Here is a 23,377-nt window from a genome sequence, read left to right on the forward strand (position 1 = left end):
ATGGCGTAGCTTTTTATCAAGAAAGGTTGGAGGTTAACATTTAAAAGATCAATTGGTGACCATTGGATTAGCCGAATGATAATAATAATCTGAAGGCTGCGTATACGATCGCTGTGCAGATTGTGACGCAATGCTAGAGCGCAGACGCGGTAGCGCCGCTCGCCACACGTCCTCTGCCAGCCTTTAGCCACATGTCGAGCTGCCTGCCTCATAATTGTTTTAGAGACGAGTTCAATAATTAAGCGATAAATATACCAACAGAGTGGCGGCGAGCGGAGGACGGCAGTCGAGTGGCGGCCGCGTCGCGTATCAGACATTCGCGGCAAGTGATGGACCTGAAGTTCATTCGACATTTTTGTATCGGACATCGAAGGAATCTCACCGAACTGGTTCCCGCGCAACGCTGCGTTAGTACGCCGCTCTGGTGAACCCTTTCGCTTGTAAATGTGGCGATATTTACATATGCGCGCTCGATCTTGCATCGAACTTTCGATCTGCGCCTGTAGCTCAACTGGTGTGTTCTGCGAGCAGGTCGCCGGCGCGCCTGCGCCGTTGCCGCCGCCCCAGCGCGCTCACCTCCTGCACAACGTGCGATGATCCACGTACGTTACAATTTTAAATTGCCTATCATATCTTATCCACATCATTTATTAATCGGTATTCTCCTCTGCTAGGTACCTGCTGTGCCACATTAACCTGTTCACGTTTAAATGAGTTTCTACTTGCGTAATACCCAGTTAAGATATAATCTAACATGCTTTCAATAAACATCATGATATAAGCGACTACAAAATCATCATTAAAATACGTAAATCTACTTTCGTATCTTCTAAGCAGTGGACGAAATTAAAAAAATAAGTATATGTATATATATCAGCAATGTATGTTTTGAACTTATTAATAAAAGACTTCAGCACTGAAAAAACGTAACATCAAATTTAACAAACTTTATTGTTCCTTTATATAAAATAGGTAATTTATTTGATCGATTTCTATTATTCTATGGCGCACTTTATTTATACTATTATTAAACATGGTAAAATAAATTATTTATGTTAATTTATTATTAGAAAGAGTTATTCCAATAAGAATTTACAACAGATGCTTTTGGAAATAATATCTTTGCAAGTACACAAAATACGTTAATAGTATTGTGCTAAAAGTTAAAACCGTTTCTTAGCTCTATCTTAAGTTAACTAGTCTAACCTGTTATATCTCCGCTAACCTAACAACGTCACAAGAACGCGATCACGTTTATTTTGTTCAGAAATAGATTAGATCATTTTATTATATTTTAAGCTAAATTCCAATTATAGTATTGTTAATACAAGAATTCATAGCAGGCAAAACAATAAACGTAATAAAAAGTTTAAATATATCCTATGTAAGTGCATACCTACGCAATGAATACTATGGTATACCTACATTAAATTTAAGTGCAATAATTTAATAATATATATATATATTTGTTTATAAATATGTTTAATTTCATTATCTAATGAGTATTCAAGTCTTGAAGAAGTAGTATCTATTTTATATTCATATTAGTGTCACAAATTACTTACTTACCTACCATGTTTTTCACTTAATTCTCCTCTTAGTACCTAGTGTTTTGGTTGGGAGAGATCTCTTATTGGAATAAGTCCGCCTTTATTCACTTTTTAACTTTTCTAGTTAAGTTTACTTCTTGTTCATAGATTTATGAGCATTAAAGATATTTAGATAAATAACAACAACATATATTGGACATTATAATTTGTTGAAACAGTAGTTCATGGAATTAAAAGAAAGATCAACATTAGTTACTTAGATATAGCAATATAACAAAGTTATTTTCGAGTTCCAGATCGTCATAATATCTTCAGAGTCGTTTAAAATCATATTGTGGTCTTGACCGTTGCGGTCTCTAGGATTACTTACTAGAATGCAAAGGTCATCTCGGCTTTATTGTATCATTAATTAAACGTTTAATGTAATACGAACGAAGTAGTATATGACTAAATTGTTGTTCTTCCTGGTAATGTTTGTATTTATTATGCGCTTAATGAGAGTTATGAGTAAAAAAACAGGGAAAAAGTGAAAAAAAATGGAGTCTGAAGTTTCCGTAACATTGACATGTCTCAGATTAAGTCAAACGATAGTCACTACTATCATATTAGTATAGCCACAATAAAATCAAACAAACGACAAGTTTTCAAGTTCTATCGCGTTCTATCTAATTTGGCCGCAAACCCAGGATTCCTTATACAAACACACACTATATACAAGATGTACTTTATAATATATTATATATTATATATATTTATTTCTACTATTTACCTATATGATTTACTGGCCCGACTACGATATTTAAATTTGAACATTCGATTATGGAATATGGCCGAAAAAAAATACGAAAAACAATAATCACTTTTTCATTTTGTGCTTTAGTTTTGGAGTTCACAGTATCTCCAAACTAACTGTCATACGGTCTGCATTAGAAGCAGTTATACCAACAGCACTAAAAATACTTAAAAACTGCAAATTTGCAGCTAGCGTGCAGTTTTAACACAGATTGTATGTGAAGACACTAATTATTTTGACATAGATATTTGACATTCGACATCGATAGAACGAGATATCTTTAGTCCTGTCAAATTAAAGCTAAAAGTAGGTGGTTAAGGTAGTACAAGTTCTTAAAGTTTATAGATTATGTAATCGAATCAAAATCGCTACAATTTATCTATAATGTTAAATAATTAATCATTCAATCCACCTGTGACATTCTTAAAGTTTTACATTTTTCAACCTACTTATATGAAAATGATTTATAATTTATGATACGTTATTAGAAATATACATACGCTCTTCTGTTATTTGATGATGACAAAGCTTATATGTTAGATAATATGTTCATTGATATGGCAAATGGGTTGCCTAGCTTAATAACGACACTGAATTATTATTAACTTTAGCTCATTTTTTTTTATCAACTTCCCGATTCGTTATTGAAATTTAAGGTTATTTTATTCCTTATTCAACAGTATTATATTGCCTTGTCAATAATGTGGCACAACCTATATGTCAACAAACTATGTGTCTAGATTTTAAATTTAATGTTTAAAATCGAGCAGGGAGAGTGAGTGCGAAGCGTGAGTACCTATATGTGATACACTTTTGACAAAACAACCTAATACTGTTGTTGTAATGTTGAATAGGAAATAAAAACTTTTCATTTCATGGAAAAAATCAATTAAATAACTTATATATTACCTGTTTGTACCTTGTAAATTCATAATTGTTCTAAAGAGAAAGTATCTAATTTATATTTTTCTAATTCCTTGTATAAAATACTCTCGACTAATGTTCGATTTTCATCAATAACAAATCGAGGAAGTTGATCAAAATTAATTAAAGTTAATGTTAATTACCAGTGTTGGCCCGTGATTAAGCTAAGCAACACATTTGGGATTTATCAATGTAAATACTGTGTTGTAATATGTTGGATACATATAAGCTTTGTCACTATCAAATAAAAGATGAGGGTATATATATTTCTGATATTGTATCTCGTACTATTAGATTAAGGTTTCAGTAATAAAATTAATTATGTACAAAAAATCTTTTTAATTTATATTCTTTACGTATGAAGTTGTATCGGTTAAAGTACCGGTATTATTCAAAAGTTATTTTACTTTGAAGTCGAGGTTTCTTTTATTCATTTTATGTTACCACTTTGGTTATGGAGCAGCAGGTACCTTCTCAGTGTAGTTCTTGTTGCTCATTTAATATTATAATATGGTGCTGTAGACCACATTTATTATTTGGCCCGATTCAAACTTGCACAAGCAAACAACAATTCATATTGAGATATCTGTAGGTACATTATAATATAATATAAATTATTTTTTGTATTTAATGCTCCATTTAAAAAATAATTGTCTCGATTGCGTTAACAACTTTTATAAATAAGATAAGAATATTTATAACGTTATTAAACAAATAGGAAGTTTAGTCAGATCTTCGTTTAAAAATACCTTAGGTAAAGTAAAAATGTAGTGTTAGGATTGGTGATCATCGAAGCAAGAAATTAAAAGGCTGGCTATATTTACGGTAAGCTGGCTTTACTCGTGCCGCCCTCAGCAACGTTTTATTCACGCATTAGTGATGGTAATGTTCTTAAATTAATTGTAAAGTTTTAATATTTTTTTTATATATAAATGTAAATAAAGACAAAATTAGAACGACGATAATTATAATATTTTATTATAACCAACTTGACATATTATAAAATGCTAATTTGATGGGATTGTAATTTAAATTAACCAAATCAAGTTTAAATATCTTAAAAGTGTCTTTATAAGTATCAGATTGTTCACTGTAATTTTAATCAAAATGATCTCCTAGTACAGTCTATTTATAAATATAGAGTCGATATGAGACGATATTTCAATTTGATTTTTGTCTGAACTCCTATCATGAATTTCTGAGTGTTAAGCGGGTTAAAAGAGCCATAATAAGCTACATGTTTCTAATTTCTGCTGCTGTGCGGACCGGTCTTATAGACTCAAATGACGATACGGTCACATCATTTAAATAACCGATAAGGTCTCGAGCAGCGTTTTACAAATAATTAAAGAGATAAAAGGCTACGCTACGTTGCTAGACTATTTTTGCGGTAGCTGTGATGTTCAAAAGAGTAGACACTTCCGGTATTTTTTAGATAATACATTAATTAATTAAAGCAAATAAGTAAATTTCTTTTATTTCAGTATTTTTTGCATTATTTATTTGTTTTTCTTTTTTTTATGTTTGAGGACTTATCGTTTTATTCGTTGTTGCTGTATGTAGTATGTATTTATATCATATACTTGTAATTTTGTATGTACTGATGATATAATTTATTTATGGATATATAATATGTGTATTTTATATTTACATTTGTTTATTGGTTTTCTTTTAATTAAATATTAATATTATTTTATACATACCACCACCTACCTCATATCCTATCTGTAATTACTTACACCGTTGGTTGCCTGGAGGAGATCGCTATGTAGCGATAAGGTCGCCATAATTGTATATTTATTTAGGCAGTATACATGTTTTGTATTTTTCTCTTTGTGGTGTGGTGTACAATAAAGTATAAAGTAAAGTAAAGTAAATAATAAATTAAACACTAATATATTTTTGTTTTCATGTATAGTTTTTAAAGATATCAAAATATTTAATTATACATAAAAATAAAACCACTAATTTAATTAACTTTGGCCCGACAAGACTACAAGACGGCAAGCCGACAAAAACTAGATTTTATAAATAAAAATACTGCAATGGAAATGAATAAAATCAAATCTATAGAGAATAGCGGTCAACACAATATATTACATACATATTACTCAACGCGATAAAAAAGCGTGGAGTTAGTATTTGTTGATATACAGGCCTTGCCTCTTCATTTTTTGGTAGGATATATTTACGAAACGGCTATATAAATATAATCCTGAAAAATGACGATTTAAAAATGCTTGAATAAAGTATATTTTGTTTAAGTAAGTTTTAATTACACTTTGGTTTTTTGGTCATGAGAGTCATGTCTGTAAAATAAACAACTGTTGCTAAATGGGACAATAATTTATTTTCAGTTAGTTTAGTGCTTTACCTAATCAAAACGACATACCTATTGCACGTTTTGCATAAAACATTCTCTCACACATTTCGAAAATGTTAAAGCAAATACGAGCATAATATTTTTGCAGTTTTTTTATACATTCTATTATGTACTGTACAGTATACCTATGTCTGTCTTCTGCTCGTGATAAAATTTGAAATGCATTAAATTTTTTCTTTCGTTCGTAACTCTTTGTAAATATAAATAAGTTTATAAAATAAGCTTATTTTTGTTTCGTGATATAATATGTTTAGCATAACAAGTTCTCCAAGGTTAAGTAGCAATATTGGTAACTAACTATGAACGTCTCCCTGTTGTTTATCGTAGCTATTAAATACTATTAATTTTAAATTAAATAATTGTACTTAACGGGCTCCTAAAGTTTTTTTACATTAGGGACAGTCCTTCATTCGGTCTTAAGGGATAAAATCTTATTATACCAATACGACCTATCTCAAATACTAGCCTAGGAGAAGAAGAGAGAACACAATTGCTCTCTCGGTCCCCTCACTTTCACAGTCCGAAGGTACAGTAATTGACCACTACGTGAGAGAGATCAGGCGCTGGACTAACGGATTTACGTGCTTTTCGAGGCACTTGAGTCTATCACTCCCTACGTCTAACTGCTGTAGATGCTGCTAAGAATTTCTTGACCGAAAAATCTTTTCATATTTTTCTGACCAAGACTTGAACCCAGGGTCTCATCTGCTTTATACTCTAGCCCAACGAGTAGTTAATCATATTTACTATATGTTTGTTGAATTTGAACAATGCCGACAAATATCGAGGTTGTCCATGAGGTTCGCGCGCCAGTAATGGCTCACAGGCCCGAGTTTAAAGAACCTTGCTGGTTCTAGAATTCATTGACACTGATGGTTATATGTATATACTTAATCAATTTAAAAACATTGATCCCAATGAAGAATATTTTTACTAGCGAGAACTAAAAATCTAAACTTAATATTATTGTGAGCTGTTTTTAAATTATCTGGAAAATGTAACTCGTCACTTCAAAGCTCTATCTTCTTTATTTACGGTAGCGTAAATAAAAGAAAATATTTCGAATTGTCGAAGTTTATTTAAAATGGGAGTGCAAAAATAATTTTCTTGTTTTTAAATGCAAAAAAAAGGCCAAAAAATTATACACAAGCAAACTTACACGACTTTTAAACAGGCATCTTTTTTAAAAAGAGCGCAAAGACCTAGAAGTAAATTTATAAAACAGAAAACATCATTTTACTACACTTTGAGACTATTTTAATATTATTTCGGTATATTTATATCAATCGGTCTATCAATCAAATAATTTTTTAACTGAATGCCTCGTTGGTCTAGTGGCTAGACGTAAGCACGCAGACGTGGAAGACCTGGCTTCTAAATTTTTTTGCCCAATCTGGGAATTCAATTAGTAGTCAGTAGCAGCCCAAAGACTGGAAGTTGGAAGTGTGTAGATTCCAATGCCTCGGAAAGCACATAAAGCCGTTGGTCCTGCGCCTAAACTCTTTCCAGTCGTGTCGGACTGCCATCCTATCAGGTTATGAGAGTTAGGAAATAGAGAGTGCACCTGTGTTTGCGCACACACTTGTACACTATAATATGTCGCCCACCGTTCCAACTTAAGGATTTTTGGTTATAAGTCTTTCAATTTCAAGAAAAACTTAGTTCTCATAAAGCTTTAATTTTAACTTTAATAATCTAGAATATATACGTAAATTGTTGCCAATGAATTTTTTATTCAATATTTTTAATTACCAGAATAACGGGCCCTGAATATTGTCTCTATTCAATTTGTGTCACTCGCAATTATTTCTAGAATTTTAGTAATATCTAATGTCACTTACAAACAACGCGCGTGTTGAAAATTCTATTATTATACGAATATTCACACTGTATATCACTTTCACAAAAAAAAAAACAATTTAATTTATCAAAATAATCATTCTCAAGCATAAGGCATATATAATTTCTAACTTTATTTGTTGAAATAAAATGTCTCAATACTGAACAAATGCCTCAAATTCGCTAAAGAATATGCGGGTTAGTTGAAGAATACCTACATGTACATTATTTATATTATACATTTCATCCGACATATACTGATTTCTTTATTTTTTTATTGAAATAGTTTTCACCATTATATATTCCTTATTTTTAAATCCAAACTTGAGATGAATGATGATGAATAATGATATGAGAACTACAAATTAAACACATGAAAACGGAGTAGCCAAATTTTTATAACGCAACCCACGGTTAAGATTCATGTATTTTAGCCATTGGGTCATGTCAGCTCATCACATTTTGTAACACGAAATATGCTGCTCAGTGTCCCGACATATTTTTATATTCGGGATATTCATTATTTATGTTTACCAAAAATAATTTCAATTGAAAGTGATTGTTTTAAAAAAAACAAAGCAATTATTCTAAAAACACGAGAAACCCATTAATTTATATAATGATAGTCTTTCTTAGTAATTTTAATATTAAAATTGCATTGCAGCCTACATAATTTTTATTACGTAGACAATTGCTAGACTCCTTCACCGACCCTTTTACAAATAGAACGTGTGAACTAACAAGTCATTACACTAATTAAGCAATGTCGAGTTGGCAGGAATTCTTTAACCGAGGCAGTTGCGTAGGAAGGTTGTAATTATCGCAATTACAAACATTACCATATTAAAATAACAAATAAAAGGTGTCCAAGGGCGAAATTAAAAAACAGTTTAGACCTAATGATAATAATTTATACGATGTTTTTTTCATTTTTAAAAGTATATTATTTAAAACCAATTTATATATATATATATATATACAATATACATTTTATATTTTAATATATTTTTAAATAATTAATATGTGTTAATAAAAAATTAGTCTATAATATTCCGTAAAATAAGAGGGTAGTGGTACTGGTATTTCAGCAGTATTTTTAGATTGACATTTAATAAAAAAAAGAGTTCAGTCGTCTGTGTATAAATGTAGAACTTCTTCATTTATGCATTATACATTACTAGCAAACAATTCCATAAGAATGACTAGTTACTTTGTTTATGTAAACAAAATGGCATGCTCAAGAGTAATTCAGACAAAGATAGTATTTTACGATGCAAATATAATGTTAAGGCAAATTAGCATGTATCTCGGTACAGATCTTTTGGAATGCATTGACGACCTTCAATTTGACACGCTGAGCTGACAGTGTCGCATTATGATAGTGATCACAGCATTTGTAGGCTTCTACCAATGCAATCGGAACCTGCATATGCATTTTAATGGCTATCAAACATAAGTAGACTCTATTTTTAATTGCATAAGACAATCTGCTTTCACACTGCACTTCGTTACAAGGAAGTGAAATCAAATCCTAATTGGTTGAAATATGAATCCATGTTGTTCTAAAGTAATAAAGATTATAAAAAATGCTCACGTGTATAAACTTTGTTTTATATCTTTACCTAGTTTCCGTCTACGGCTTCGTCCTCGTATGAAGGGTATACAAAAGTAAACAAAATCAAATGAAACGTTTAAATTATTTAATAAAATAAAAAATACAAATTTATTTTTAATATAACTTATTTCAATAATAAAGTGGGTAAAAACGTAATAGATTGATATTACAATAATTATATTCAGCAACATGGTATCTTTATAAACATACGAATTTAGAAGTAGGTTAAAATAAAATTTCTAAGACCCAGATTTCCTCTCCGTTACGTCTCTGACGAAGACAGACATAAGTGGGCTGGGAAAGACGGGCAAACTATTACTGGTATAAAATAGCTGTACATTAGGTACACCTGACAGGATGAGTAGAAAATAGCTTCGGAATCGTTGTTTTTTGTTGGCGTTTCCAAGCGAATGATAAACCAAAGGAATACATTTATTTAACTGTTTTTAATACGCTAAGAAATAGAAAAAGATTTGTCAAATGTTAGATATATTTTGTCCCTTGTTTCATTGAAACCGGGGAACATAATCCTGTCAACTATTCCCGACGGTCGTTGATCTAATTGAGCATTTGAGTGGTGCGTGCGTGCTAATGGGCTAATTACGTACATGAGGAGAGAATTGGTGAGTAACGCAGGACGCGAGTGGCCGTGGGTGGCAGACGGCATGGCACCGCGACCATAGCTCGTTGTGGAAAATCGACTCATTTTTGTGCAATTTGGTTAGGAATAATAATTAGGTACAATGTTTCTTTTATATATTCTCATAATTTTCTCGGTATACGTTTCGTTCTTATAGAAACTAGTTACCTTCTTGAAAGTCGCATTTAAATGTATTCAAGATGGTTTTATCGTTATTAACAGACGCACGAGCGAAACTCGTTTTGTCCTTATACTAATTGTTTATAAAACAGATTATTAGTTGCCAAAACCAATAATGATTAGTAATAATTAATTGAATTTGAGCTGCACAAAACACAGTACGCGGTTTTTGTTCTTTTCCAAAATGTTTATGGTTTAATATTGCACACTTCAATCGCGAAAGCTGTGTGTTGTGCTTTACCGCCGCTTCAAGACTCTGTTTCACTGATTAACTTCACACTTTCTATAGTGACACGATGTTGCCAAAAATACATTATATATTTTTGATGATATTGTTGTTTAAATCTATTCTTTTTGGATATAATTAAATTAAAAATTCATCATTTTTATTATACATACACACTTTAATTTTTTTAAATAATAATTTATGTATATTTTTTGACATGAGCAATCTAGATTTAGAATTTTGTATTTAAGTAGCTATATTATATTAATATTTTAGGAGTCTGGAGTCGGGAAGTTCAAGTGTGTGCGCTCCCATGTTCTTGCGCCTGAATCTTTCTGGTCTTGTTGGATATGTCGCCCCATCGAATTATGAGAGTGAGGGAACAGAGAGTGCACTTGTGTTTATTCACACACTTGTGTGCTATAATATACCCTCGCTAGTCTCCCTTGAATTCTCAATGCCACCGTACTTTGAATGCTAAGAACGAAAAACACGCACAAGAGGATCCATATGATAGTAGTGTTTAACTTGTAAGTCACCTGTGACCACAGACATAGAAACGGAACAATCTGTAAGCCTTTTCTCAGACCGATCACCGATATCGTGTTGTTAACGATGTAATCTTATATCTGAGGTTCCTATCTGTAACTACACTGGCTTTCTCATTGTGTATTACAATATATACAAATTCTGGTGTTTAGCGATTGGATAACTGACGTTGTGTGCCACCAAGTACGGTAGCTCCTCAATATGTATGAGATTAAACTTACAACTACTAAAATCAATATCATTACTTGCCAACTGGATACATAACTGTATGTTTATTTGATAATTACTTGAGTATTAGTAGCTTTCGCGGTTGAAGTGTGCAATATTAAAACTGACTGCCTCGTTGGTCTAGTGGCTTGATATAAGGCCGCAGACCCGGAGGTCCTGGGTTCAGTTCCCAGGTTGGGCCAATAAAAATTTATTGGGATTTTCTGTCAGAAAAATTCTCAGTAGCAGCCCGGAGTCTGGAGGTTGGAAGTGTGAACACTCCCGTGCCTCGGAAAGCACGTAAAGCCGCGCCTGAACTCTTTCCGGTCGTGTCGAATTGCCGTCCAATCGGATTATGAGAGTTAAGGAATAGAGAGTGCACCTGTGTTTGCGCACACACTTGTGCTCTATAATATTTCCTGCGTAGTTGGCTCGTAGTCGGCCACGGCGGCCAATTTCAAGAGAGATCTCTTGAAATTGGCCGCCGTGGCCGAGATCGGTCTGGAGGACATTATTATTATTATTAATTAAGTATTAAAATACAATACGGTAACGACGACGGTCTTTTTAATTTTTCTAATTATTATTTCCTTTACTAAAAAAAAAAAAATATTTATTAGTTATATTAATAGAAAAATATTAACGCCGCAAATATTCACTTTTATCCAACGAATATGAATTTGCGGGGCTGAGTTTTGAAACATTGGGTCCATGGTCGTCCGATACAATAAGAATCATAAAAGATATTTCTAAGAATATGGTCCACACTTCTGGTGACCCAAGAGCTGGCGCTTATTTAGCCCAAAGGCTGAGTCTAGCGGTGCACAGAGGCAATAGTGCCAACGTCATGGGTACAATGCCACAGGACAATCTTTTAGACGGTGTGTTTCTACTTTAAATTTGTAATGTGTATTTTGTTCTTTTTATTTTAATTTTGTATTTATAAAAAATGTCTGTACATAAAATAAATTATTATATTATTTTGTTTGAAAAATATTGCTTTATTAAATATGCGCACTAATTTCTCTTTTTTGCCTTTATTGGTTTGACATTCGAAAGAAGATAACAGCATTTTTTAAATTATCAACCCTCTTAACAACTTTTAATAGCAAGGCGTTTATAATTTATATTCTGTAAAAGTGTTCCTAATATAATGAAAGTAACTAAGTATATAAAATAGTACTTACTTAATATTATTTCAAATAGGTAGGCAGACTGGTAAACGGGCTACCTGATGGTAAATGGTTTTGACATCCCATTGACATTGGCGATGTAAGAAATATTAACCATACCTCAGCGATTCGCCACCAACCTTGAGTGCTATGGTGTTGTGATCCTCGTGCCTGTAGTTACACTGTCTCACTCACCCTTCAAACCGGAACACAACAATACTAACTATTCCTGTTTAACAGTAGAATGTTTGTATAATATCATATAATAGTATCAATTAAAAAATATATTAAACTTGATAAGTGGGTGGTACATGCCCAGGCGGGTTTAAGTACATAAATAGTGGTGGTAAACCCATTCATCAGATATTCTACCGCAAAACAGCAATACTTGGTATTGTTGTGTTCCGGTTTGAAGGGTGAGTGAGCCAGTGAAATTGCAGGTACAAGGGACATAACATCTTAGTTCCCAAGGTTGGTGGCGCATTGGTGATGTAAGCGATGGGTAACATTTCTTACAATGCTGATGTTTAATGGGCGTTGGTGACCACTTACATCAGTTGGCCCATATGCTCGTCTGTCTTCCTATTTTATAAAAAAAAAACAAATAGACGTAAAAATATCCAATAGGTATATCTTTTTTCATGTAGATTACTTAAATAATAATAATTCTTAAAAAGTTTTTTATTAATTATTTTGAGAAAATAATTAATTAAAAAGTGTCAATTTTGCTTTGTTTTGTAGTAAGCTTAGTAATTGTATATCTCGGTAGCTGTTGTAACTGAATGGTATTGATAAGTAGTTGACGTCGAAACATTGACACAATAGAATATGATCCCTATATCTAATGGAGATGGGACAGGCCCGTTGTCCTGCTTTTACGTAAAATATGTGGACTATTTTAAGCTATACCTATGTATTAAATTATTAGACCATATGGCTAATATGGTAATTGGAATCCCAATCCTTCCTATGCAGGTTTTTACCTTGAATAAATAAAAACTCTTTAAAAAATTATGAAAATACGGTATGTATTAATTATTATCCCAAATTAAAAAATACTATTTAGTAAAAAGTTCTAACAATATTTTAGCTAGCTGTGTTATTAAATGAGTGATCGAAATTTATGACGATCAAGTGACAAAGAATGAAAGATATGTAAACGCTTAGTAGAACAACCCTTAAACCTTAAACAAGAAAAAAGTTAATTTTACTAATAATAATAATATCTTGGTTCGTTTTTTACACACGGCCATCTGATCCCAAATTAAACTTGTACAGAGCATGTACTATGGAAACCAGACAACTGATATACTATTTTTATTTTGTAAATACATACTTATACAGATAAATAAACCAAGACTCAGGACAAACAGACACGTTAATGCGCACTAATATCTGTCCTGGGTGGGAAAGGCAAGCATCCACCAACCACGCCAACCGGCTCGTCGTTTAAAGTGACGGTGACTCCATGTTACATTTATTCTCCGGTAGATCCTGACAAATTCCAATGGCTTAGTCGTGATAAGTTGTGTGTAACAACAACAAGGTCTCTTTAACAGTTGAAAAAGCGTACTTCATCGACATCGTATACATAAATATAATATGTATGTACTATATCGAATTACTTAAAATAAACGATTAAGCTGTATTTTTTAGTATGCATTTATTTAAAATGACCGTAATGTAAATATCATTTATTTTTATCAGATAATCAACCAGCGTAATAACATAAAGAAGAACTTGTAATTCCCTAATAGACGATTTTGTTCTGATCTTAGAAAGAAGCGCTTATGGACAGACAAAACTAAATATATGTATATATATAACTTTCATAAGATATTGAATTTTATAATCAAATAAAATGCACCAAAACTTATAAATGACATGTATTCACTAAATAAAAATTAATAGCAAAAAAAAAAACAAACTTCTACGGACAATTTTCACTGTAACCTCGCTAGCCTATTTAAAAGATTCTAGTTTAGTCTATTAAATATATAGTTAATATAAAATATATTATAATTAATAAATTAGGCGGTAATTTTTAACAAATTCAGGTTATAAAGGTTAAACATTAAGCATTTTAAAACTGGTTATTTAAAGATACAATAAGTAATATGATACTTATTGATCTGAAAACAATAAATTATAAGCTTACTTATATCCTCGAAATATCACTTTTATTTATATACAATATTATTGAGATTTTTTTCTAAATTTCTCAGTTTGTTTTAAAAAACTAAATACTCCTTTCACTAAACTTTTATTAATGCAATTAGAAATAAAATAATATAATTCTATTAAGAGGTGTTAGTAATGATCTACGACAATGACGCAGCAGATATTCAGAGATATAATAAGTAACTAAAATTCTATAACCTCAACAAAAACTGGTATAAAATTCCGAGCGACTTCTAACTTTCGCTGGCAGCATATAACGGATCGCGAGAGACACGCGCCAAAAAAAAAAGAAAAAAAACAAGAACAACAGTTCTTTATTTGCGCGTAACGGCTCCGGTAGCTTGCTAAGAATGATAAGCCATCTCGGTAATTTTAATTTAATGGAAGCTGTTTTATGACAACTTAGCATGGTTTTATTTAAGCATTGGCGCCACTCATATTCTATCTTTATTGTGTTTACTAGAATTCAAAAACAATTATCTATCATACTATGACAATTATATATTATATATGATTTTAATTACCCACCGTGAAATATTAGAGCAGCGTCGTAGAAAAAGCTCCAAAACACCTTCTCCTCAAGAGGACATTTACAGGATGTTTGATGATGGAAGACATTTATAAGAATTTCAAAATAATTAGTTCAGAAAAACTTAAGATAAAAAATATATAATTATGGTTTCGTTTGAGTATTTCACGTTATTTACGCTTGTGATGTGAAACCCTATTACTAAACCGTGTGTGTTGTCTGTCTCTTAGTCACAGACCTTTAGAGTAGGCTAGTTGAAATTTTTATAGAATACGTGTAAAATATGGCTACTATCACGTAGGTATCTAGTATATTATAGTATACATATATTAAAAATGTAATCTCGTTGTCTGTACTTGAAAGATATATGAGTAAAACTATTATCGGAGGCCTTTATCAACGCAATAGAACCTAAAACAATGATTGTTAGATTTTTTGTCTATTTGTCTGTTTGTCTGTGCGTTTGTGCGCGCTAATCTTAGAAAGCGTTTAATTTGGGTGCGGTCGATAATGTCTTGTGGCAAATTTCATTTAAAATTTAGTATTTGTTTTATTTCAATCGTTTTATAAATAAAAAAGTGATGTCAATTCAAAAAATGATTGATTTATTCGATAAAATGCTATAAAATAATTATTCAGTTGAATTGGTTGAAACTTTAGCTACCTATAAATGATAGTCTGTAAAATGATGATTATTGAAAAGAACCAAACAACGTTAAAAAATGGACAGTTTCATAGATTTAGATTCTTCCAATGTTGTTTCGTCCAAGTTGAAGTCGGATCAATATGATCAGTCATATTAAATAGGGTTATGCTTGTTAGCTTATGCTCTGTATTCGTTTGTAATATATTTTATTTACATACTATATTCATGGTAATAGTTAATTGTATACCCGTTTAAGGAAATCTTTGCGTGTTATTTGAATGCTTATGAATAACTTTTGTTTAGCTCAATGAATACAATTTATTTTTTTACTAAGCCAAACTTATCGCTATTAAAAGATGGCTTCCCAAGGTGCGTTATTGTGTGGTTTATTCACGCAATGGCACGACCCGTGGTTTAGACCCAGGGTCTCGGAATCTGCAGCCTTATAGCTAGCCATGAAGCCAATGAGGCAGTCAGTCAATATAATAATAGTGTATATAAATCTAACTTTTATAACAATTAATATTTAAACTATTCTCGTGACTCAGGTCACAAAAAAAAATATATAAGAATAATTATGTCACATAGGTATATCTTTTGAAATAATGAAATATAAGAATGAATTCAATTAAAAAAAATATATGATAATGACATCTGAAGCACGACATTATAACGAAGATCAGATTATGTTTTTTTCTAATTTTTATTATAATTCAAAAACTGCAAAAACAGAGAGTATCACACCAAGAACAATTTTATTTTCATATCTGCAAAATTATTCATAAAAATATTGTATAATTATAATTCTTGTCGATTATTTTTTAAATAAGGTTGTTCGTAAAAATAAAAATATATTAATATTTGCATAAAAAATTTAAATAACACAGAAAAGCTATAATTTTTGAGTGATTAAAAAACGAAAGACATTTGAAAACAATAAATTCTTGTATAAAAATTCCGCGGAAACACCGGAGAAATTATGTAACTTGTCACGCGTGATCATATTCATAGTATCACTATAAAATTAAACTCAATATGTGAGCTGCAAGCTGTGCGTTTTGAAAAACTCTACAACATCAGTTACAAGGGTTTTTTTTTAACATTCCTTATGGAGGTCATATTTGCTTTTACCTTATTTAATTACTTATATAGTTATATACATTATATATAAAATATTAAAAGTTATTAATACTTCAAATTAAAATAATATGACGAAAAAAGATAGTAGAGCTAGTAATTCTTTATTTTTAACTATGATTAGTCTAAAATTTAATTTAATTATTCTTAAAAAAATCTTTGTGTATACATATTATAAAATAACTACTTATTTATAAAAATTTTAAAATGTTCATGAATTATGAAGGTAAATTAAATACCGCTTAAACTTTTTTGTTTTTTAGTGTGTACAAATTGAATAATTAATCATGATTATACAAGCAAAACATTGCATATGTTTGTAAAAGATACATTATGATCAGATATTTCATGAAAGTCTCAGTTTACACTACTTATACCATCTGCGACGGCACGTGCGTGAACTGTAATCAAAATAAAACGTCTCACCTGCTCGAATCCTATCATTGTTAACGAGCACATTCATCGTTGAAACGCGCACAGCGTTCATAAGAAACAATTTTTCTTTGCAATATTTACTTTTATTCCATTATCTAAATTGTTTTATCTTAGACTTAAACAGGTGGTAAGTGAACAGGAAATGAGATTAAAAACAATTACATTCAATCATTTGCTGAACGTGAAAAAGTTTACAACAAAGGTATTATATTAAAAGGAAATACTTTTTGATTTTTGTGTTAAAATAACTTTTGTTTTCATTTTATCTTGTAAGATATGCATTAGCTAGTGACTAATCGTTTCGTAAATAAACTGTTATATGGTGCTTCCATAATAGTTCAAAGGAGTTAACGGTAACGGAGTTACGGTTTCAAACAATACTTTTTCCAATTAACAATAGTTTGTGCCTAATTTGCTGTTAGATAAAATATTATAAAATAACCTTCTTCCAAGCCTACCTAAATATTTTCTTTAAGTCCTTTTTTCTTACCGCATAATTAATTAATTTTATTTTGTTTTATTGGTAATCGAACTAAATTAAAAGTAATTTTTTAACAACAACGAAACACATTAGTTAGAATATTACTTTTATGTATTTAATTTAAATTTTATAAAAGGACACCTACAAATATATGATAAAATAATAGCGCTTATGAACATTAATATGAAAATCCGAGTAAAAACCTTAACTAAAGTCAGTTTTATGTATTAGGTACATAATTGTTTTTATTAAAGGACATTTATGGCCTAGAGTCAGAAGTCACCTTATTTATATGTTTTACGTTATTAAGGACATTTTTGACGGTGGGTTTATTAGTGTTATCTACCATAACGGAGGGGCGGCGTTCTCGGAAAATCAAGTGTCAAGAAATGGCGCACAGTCTCGTCAACACCCTTCCCCCACTCTCGGAGATGAGTCGGGGCCGCATAGTCTAGCCCACTTATAATTACGACTATTTACTTAAACTCAGCTCAGTTATTCTGAGACGCGCCTTATGTGACATAAATACGCGTCAAAAGAAACGCTTTGAAAGCTCGGTGCCTGAATATTGTGACGAATACGTGATATGATAATAATCGTGCTCAGAAAATTGTAAGACGTGTTACCTTACATTAAATAGGTAAGAATATATTTTTTTTGAAAAATATTTATTTCTGATATTTTAATTATTTGTCGAAATTTTAGCGAAAAATCAACTCCTAAATAAATATTCGTCGTTATTCAGTTTTATTAAAATATTTTAACGATATTTATTATTTCTTTATTAAGATTTAAGTTTCATTAACTTAGTAAAATTTTACAGATATTCCTAATTTTTATAGATATTCCTAAATTCATTTTAACTTAGTAAAATGAATTTAGGTATATCTATTTTTTATTGATTTTCTGCAATTACGTTGTATTTTTTTGATTTTCTTAATATATTTCGTAAAATTGTAGTTAATCGATATACATATAACATACTGATTTAATAGCTCTATAATTTTACACACACATATATATTTATTCCTTTCTTCTTTTTTTTGTTTCCTTTTTTATTATTTCAATAAACCATGATAGTGAAGTTAAAATGTTATCTTAAAAATCCTTTAAAAAGATAACAGATAAAACAGATAAGAGATAAAAGTTTTGATTAGGTTTTGAAAATATTTATTGTCAAAAAGCCTATACAACATATTGAAAAAGTTAAATTTAATCGAAACGATAGTGCAGCTTTAGTGCAAGCATTGTATTTGCAGCTGATGTTTATGAATGTGAAATTGATAAGTAAAAGTCGCCTTGCGATAAACTCTTATCAGCATCAATTTATAGTTAAGCGAAACAACTACGACGAGCCGAGTTTAAATAGGTTCGGAGAGGTTAGGCAGTTCAGGGCAGAGGTCGAAGGGTAGGAAGGGCTGAGGTGGTAGTGGGTGCGGCGGGTGCGGTAGGAGGCCGGAGGGGCGGTGGGGCGGCGGGCGGGGCGGGGCCGAGCCCGGCCTGCCCGCAGCGACGCCGCCGCGTCTGGAGCGGCCTCTCATTCCAGCCGCGAGTCCGGCGCCGCGAGCACGTAATGCGTGCACACTTTGTCGTTCCGTCCGCCGCACACGCACGCCGCGCGCGCCGCCGCTCCCGAGCGCCAACACGCGCCAGTGATGTTACCCGCCCGCTCTGTTGTTATGTGCCAACGGTTCGATCGTGAACGAGTGCGGTTCCATTTGTTCCCGAAGCGTTGACTGTACGCGCTTCTCGCTCGCGGAGATATCACCGATTGCGGATTTTGTGTAACTATCGACGTTGGATGCGTTAAAATTTCGGGTGAGTGAGAGAGCCGAGTGGTCGTGCGCCTGCGGCTGGTTTGACCGCATTATTTTCGAAATACGTACGCCATGATCCGGTCGACCGTGCTAGAGCGATCAAAACACTATAAAAACAAAATACGTATTCGATACTATCTAATTATTTGATGCTGTAAACATTTTACACTTGCTAGTTAAACTGGCACATTGACCTGATAGTATTTTCTACTATTATTATAACAGAACCTACAAATACTTTATCATTTATAAAACAAAGAAAGATATCAAAGGACAGGTATTAAATATCATATCTTACATCGTCTTCACGAATGTAACAGAACTGCGTCTCGTTGAAGTCTTTTGCTTAAGGCTTTTAAATTATGCTTTTATATTTAAATTACTCAATTTCGGTAATAATCTGTTAATATTTTATATAACTTATAAACATTCAAAGGAAAACATTTGTATAGTCTAGTTTATTTTATGCTAAATGTAAATTTAGTGCTTTTAGGTTCTTTCGATTCCGAAATTTACGCTGTTTCAAACCTTTCTAGACACTAAATATGCAAAATATTATTATAATTACAAATCTTATCTTCTATAAGTAAGGTTAGTTTGTTCTATTCCTAGATAATAAAATATGATTTATATTTTCGACGACGAATCAAATATCACATTTTTATTAATATGCTTACGAGTAGAGAGCTCGAGCTATGTATGACTTGAAAGGTGAACAGATTCAGAGAAACTGTTCTCATACTATTTTACAAAAAATAACAATCTAATATCTATAAATATACATGTATCTATATTTTAAAGAATTTAAATTACTCATAATTAAATGCTTGAAATAGAGTAATTGCATTTATTAGAAAAAATATGCTGTAATATAATAATATTTACTGGTGGTAGAGCTTTGTGCAAGCTCGTCTGGGTAGGTACCACCCACTCATCAGATATTCTACCGCAAAACAGCAGTACTTGGTATTGTTGTGTTTCGGTTTGAAGGGTGAGTGAGCCAGTGTAATTACAGGCACAAGGAATATAACATCTTAGTTCCCAAGGTTTATGGCGCATTGGTGATGTAAGCGATGGTTAACATTTCTAACAATGCCAATGTCTATGGGCGTTGGTGACCACTTACCATCAGGTAGGCCAATAGACTCGTCCGCCTATCTACTCTATATAAAAATAAAAAATTTGCAAAAAATGATATGGGTAAATAATTTGTTTTAAAAAGTAATTTTGGTTGGATAATTATAAATATAATTAAACACAATGTATGGATAGGATAGATAGGTATGATGTTCTAACATTGTAACACAAATAGTACAAAGACAAATCATTTCAAATTTAAAAATTGGTACTAAATAATTCGGAAAAATAAATAGGTCATAGAATTTGTAAACGGATAATATTTCAGACGTATAATCAAGCGTCTTGTTAGTAAATAAACAAATTATGCACAACGGCGTAGGTAGCAAAGGTTACGATACGTTAAATGTCTTCTTATTTATCATCGTTTATATTGAGATCGCATCTTTTACATAACTTAAACATTGCTTTAATAAGTAATATACTTATACTGTACTACTTAACAGCTTGAATAAGATTTTTTTTAACTACTTTGAATGTAGGTACTACTTCCAGATTTTTTTATAATAAGGCCTTATCGTATATTTAATTTATTGAATTGAATGTATAAAAAATTATAAAGTAACTAAATAAATATTGTGTTACACGCTGTCTTTAATGTGATTTTCCGACAAGAAATATTGAATCTACTTAGTAATATTATAAGCTTAAGCTTAGCTTAATATTATTTATCAAACTCGCAAAATAAGTATGTTACATCTTACAATCTCTTATAATTTACATAAAACCAGTAAACAGAGGTTCAGTAAGAATGTGTGGTGATTTATGAGGCCTCTTAGTAATAAAGGGACAACTTTTGCACAACACCGCGGGAAACCACCGTAGCTTTAATATTTATTAAACTACTTTAAATGAAGTTGTCTTTGTTATTATACAAAAGTTTTTTTTAATAATTAAAATCTTAAATTAAATATTTCCAAAATGTACATAGCTAACTGACCATTTTATAATATTAAAAATTAAACTGTAAATTTATAAATATAGCTAAAATATTATTTAGATGGGTGCTACCTTTTTATTTTTAGTTTTTGTCTTATAAGGTATACTTATGTCATAGTGTCGTTAAATTGCCTTATATGGCTCGCTCTAGTAATGCCGGCAAGGAAGAAATACTAATGTACCTATGATGTAATGCACGACTGTCATCATTTTATTTTTATCAATTACTACCATATCTCTTAAGACAACAGTTTTTCGATGTTTAAAATTTCTATTAGGCCCTTCTTCCAAATCTATTGACGAAATCATATGTTTTCAATGTTTGTTTCATAATTTTATGTTATTTTATAATCTTTACTAGGTTTATTAGGTATTAGAAAAATAAAGGTGTACTGACACAACCTAAACGTTGCTTAATTATTCAATTAAAAATTCAGTAAAGTAAACAGCATTACTTGATATAATTATTTTATATGCAGTAGAAATAATAGTTGGCGGACATTATAATGAGACGACGCATTTATTAGGAATAGTGAGAAATGAGATAAACCGACTACCGGTTATATACAATGTTGATCTTTGTACAATTTCTGGTAAATCGGATAGTGCACGGACTCTAAAACTTTTAATACCTTACATTACGATACATCTTTAATTAACGTTTATTATTTTTATTTCATAACACTAATAGTGCATTTTATTTCTTTGCAGGTGGGTCGAGGAGAATTATGCGTGGGGCGTGCGCGTGCGCGGTGGTGTGCGCGTTGGTGGCGCTTTGCGCGGCCGCGAGGTTGGACGAGGCGACGCGCGCCGCCGCCGAAAAGCAGCTGCTGGCGCTGCTGGGACTGCCACGCCGGCCGCCACCTCGCAATCGGCCACCTCCGCCTGTGCCCCGCGCCATGCGCCTGCTGTATGATGAACGAAATGCCTTTCCTGCCGCAGCGGCCAACACGGCGCGGTCTTTTTACCATACGCCCACCGATCTCGATGACCGCTTCCCGGGCGAGCATCGCTTCCGCCTTTTTTTTAATATAAGCGGTGTGCCATCCGATGAAGTCGCACGTGGCGCTGACCTCAAGTTCCAAAGGGCCGTCGGTACGACGGGTAAGCAGAGATTGTTGATTTATGATGTCGTTCGACCCGGGCGGCGTGGGCAAACTGAGCCCATTTTAAGACTTTTAGACTCTATACCTCTTAGGCCCGCTGAAGGCATCGTAACTGCAGACGCTTTAGGAGCGGTCCGAAGATGGCTGAAGGAGCCGAAACACAATCATGGACTATTAGTGCGTGTTTTAGAAGAGGACTCGACAAACATAAATGCAAAGTTCCCCCATGTGCGGGTTCGTAGACGCACTATGGAAGAGAACGAAGAATGGCGAGCAGTACAGCCATTACTTATGCTATATACTGAAGACGAAAGAGCGAGAGCCGCAAGAGAACTCGGTGAGACGCGATTAACGCGAAATAAACGAGCTACACAGCGAAAAGGTCATCGGGCTCATCATCGGCGCAAAGAAGCTCGTGAAATTTGCCAGCGAAGACCACTATTCGTAGATTTCGCTGATGTTGGCTGGAGTGACTGGATCGTGGCCCCACAAGGTTACGACGCGTATTACTGCCAAGGAGACTGTCCCTTTCCGCTGGCGGATCATTTGAACGGTACAAATCATGCTATCGTGCAGACTCTTGTTAATTCAGTGAACCCTGCAGCGGTGCCTAAAGCGTGTTGCGTTCCTACGCAACTTTCTTCTATATCAATGTTATATATGGACGAAGTGAACAATGTGGTGCTTAAAAATTATCAGGACATGATGGTAGTGGGTTGTGGTTGTCGATGATGAAGGTGACACGGCCTCGGGCAGACTTAGTGATAAATCGTGGACCCAGTGTACATATAGTAGTGGCCTCGAAAATTGTACATATTATATTTGTATATACACTCGTGTAATTATTATTTTATTGAAAGGATACTGATCTAATAAAAGATTTGAATATTA

At 32.4% G+C, this 23,377-nt stretch overlaps 1 protein-coding gene across 3 annotated transcripts; it reads left to right on the forward strand.

Annotated features, from left to right (window-relative positions):
- On the forward strand, positions 1–23,375 carry LOC126771044 (protein decapentaplegic). 3 transcript variants are annotated; one of them, XM_050490717.1, is made up of 3 exons: positions 144–407; positions 532–602; positions 22,092–23,375. In XM_050490717.1, exon 3 carries the CDS (start codon positions 22,109–22,111, stop codon positions 23,216–23,218), a length of 1,110 nt encoding a protein of 369 aa, XP_050346674.1. In that variant the 5' UTR covers positions 144–407; positions 532–602; positions 22,092–22,108; the 3' UTR covers positions 23,219–23,375. The 3 variants fall into 3 exon arrangements, 2 of the variants coding, with proteins under 2 accessions (XP_050346674.1, XP_050346673.1); XR_007669508.1 differs by lacking the exon at positions 22,092–23,375 and adding an exon at positions 675–866 and having other exon boundaries at positions 1–602; XM_050490716.1 differs by lacking the exons at positions 144–407; positions 532–602 and adding an exon at positions 19,018–19,305.
- Positions 23,376–23,377: the final 2 nt, after the last annotated feature.

This window comes from Nymphalis io, chromosome 10 (genome assembly GCF_905147045.1).
Source record: "Nymphalis io chromosome 10, ilAglIoxx1.1, whole genome shotgun sequence".
Classification (NCBI taxonomy): Eukaryota; Metazoa; Arthropoda; class Insecta; order Lepidoptera; family Nymphalidae; genus Nymphalis; species Nymphalis io.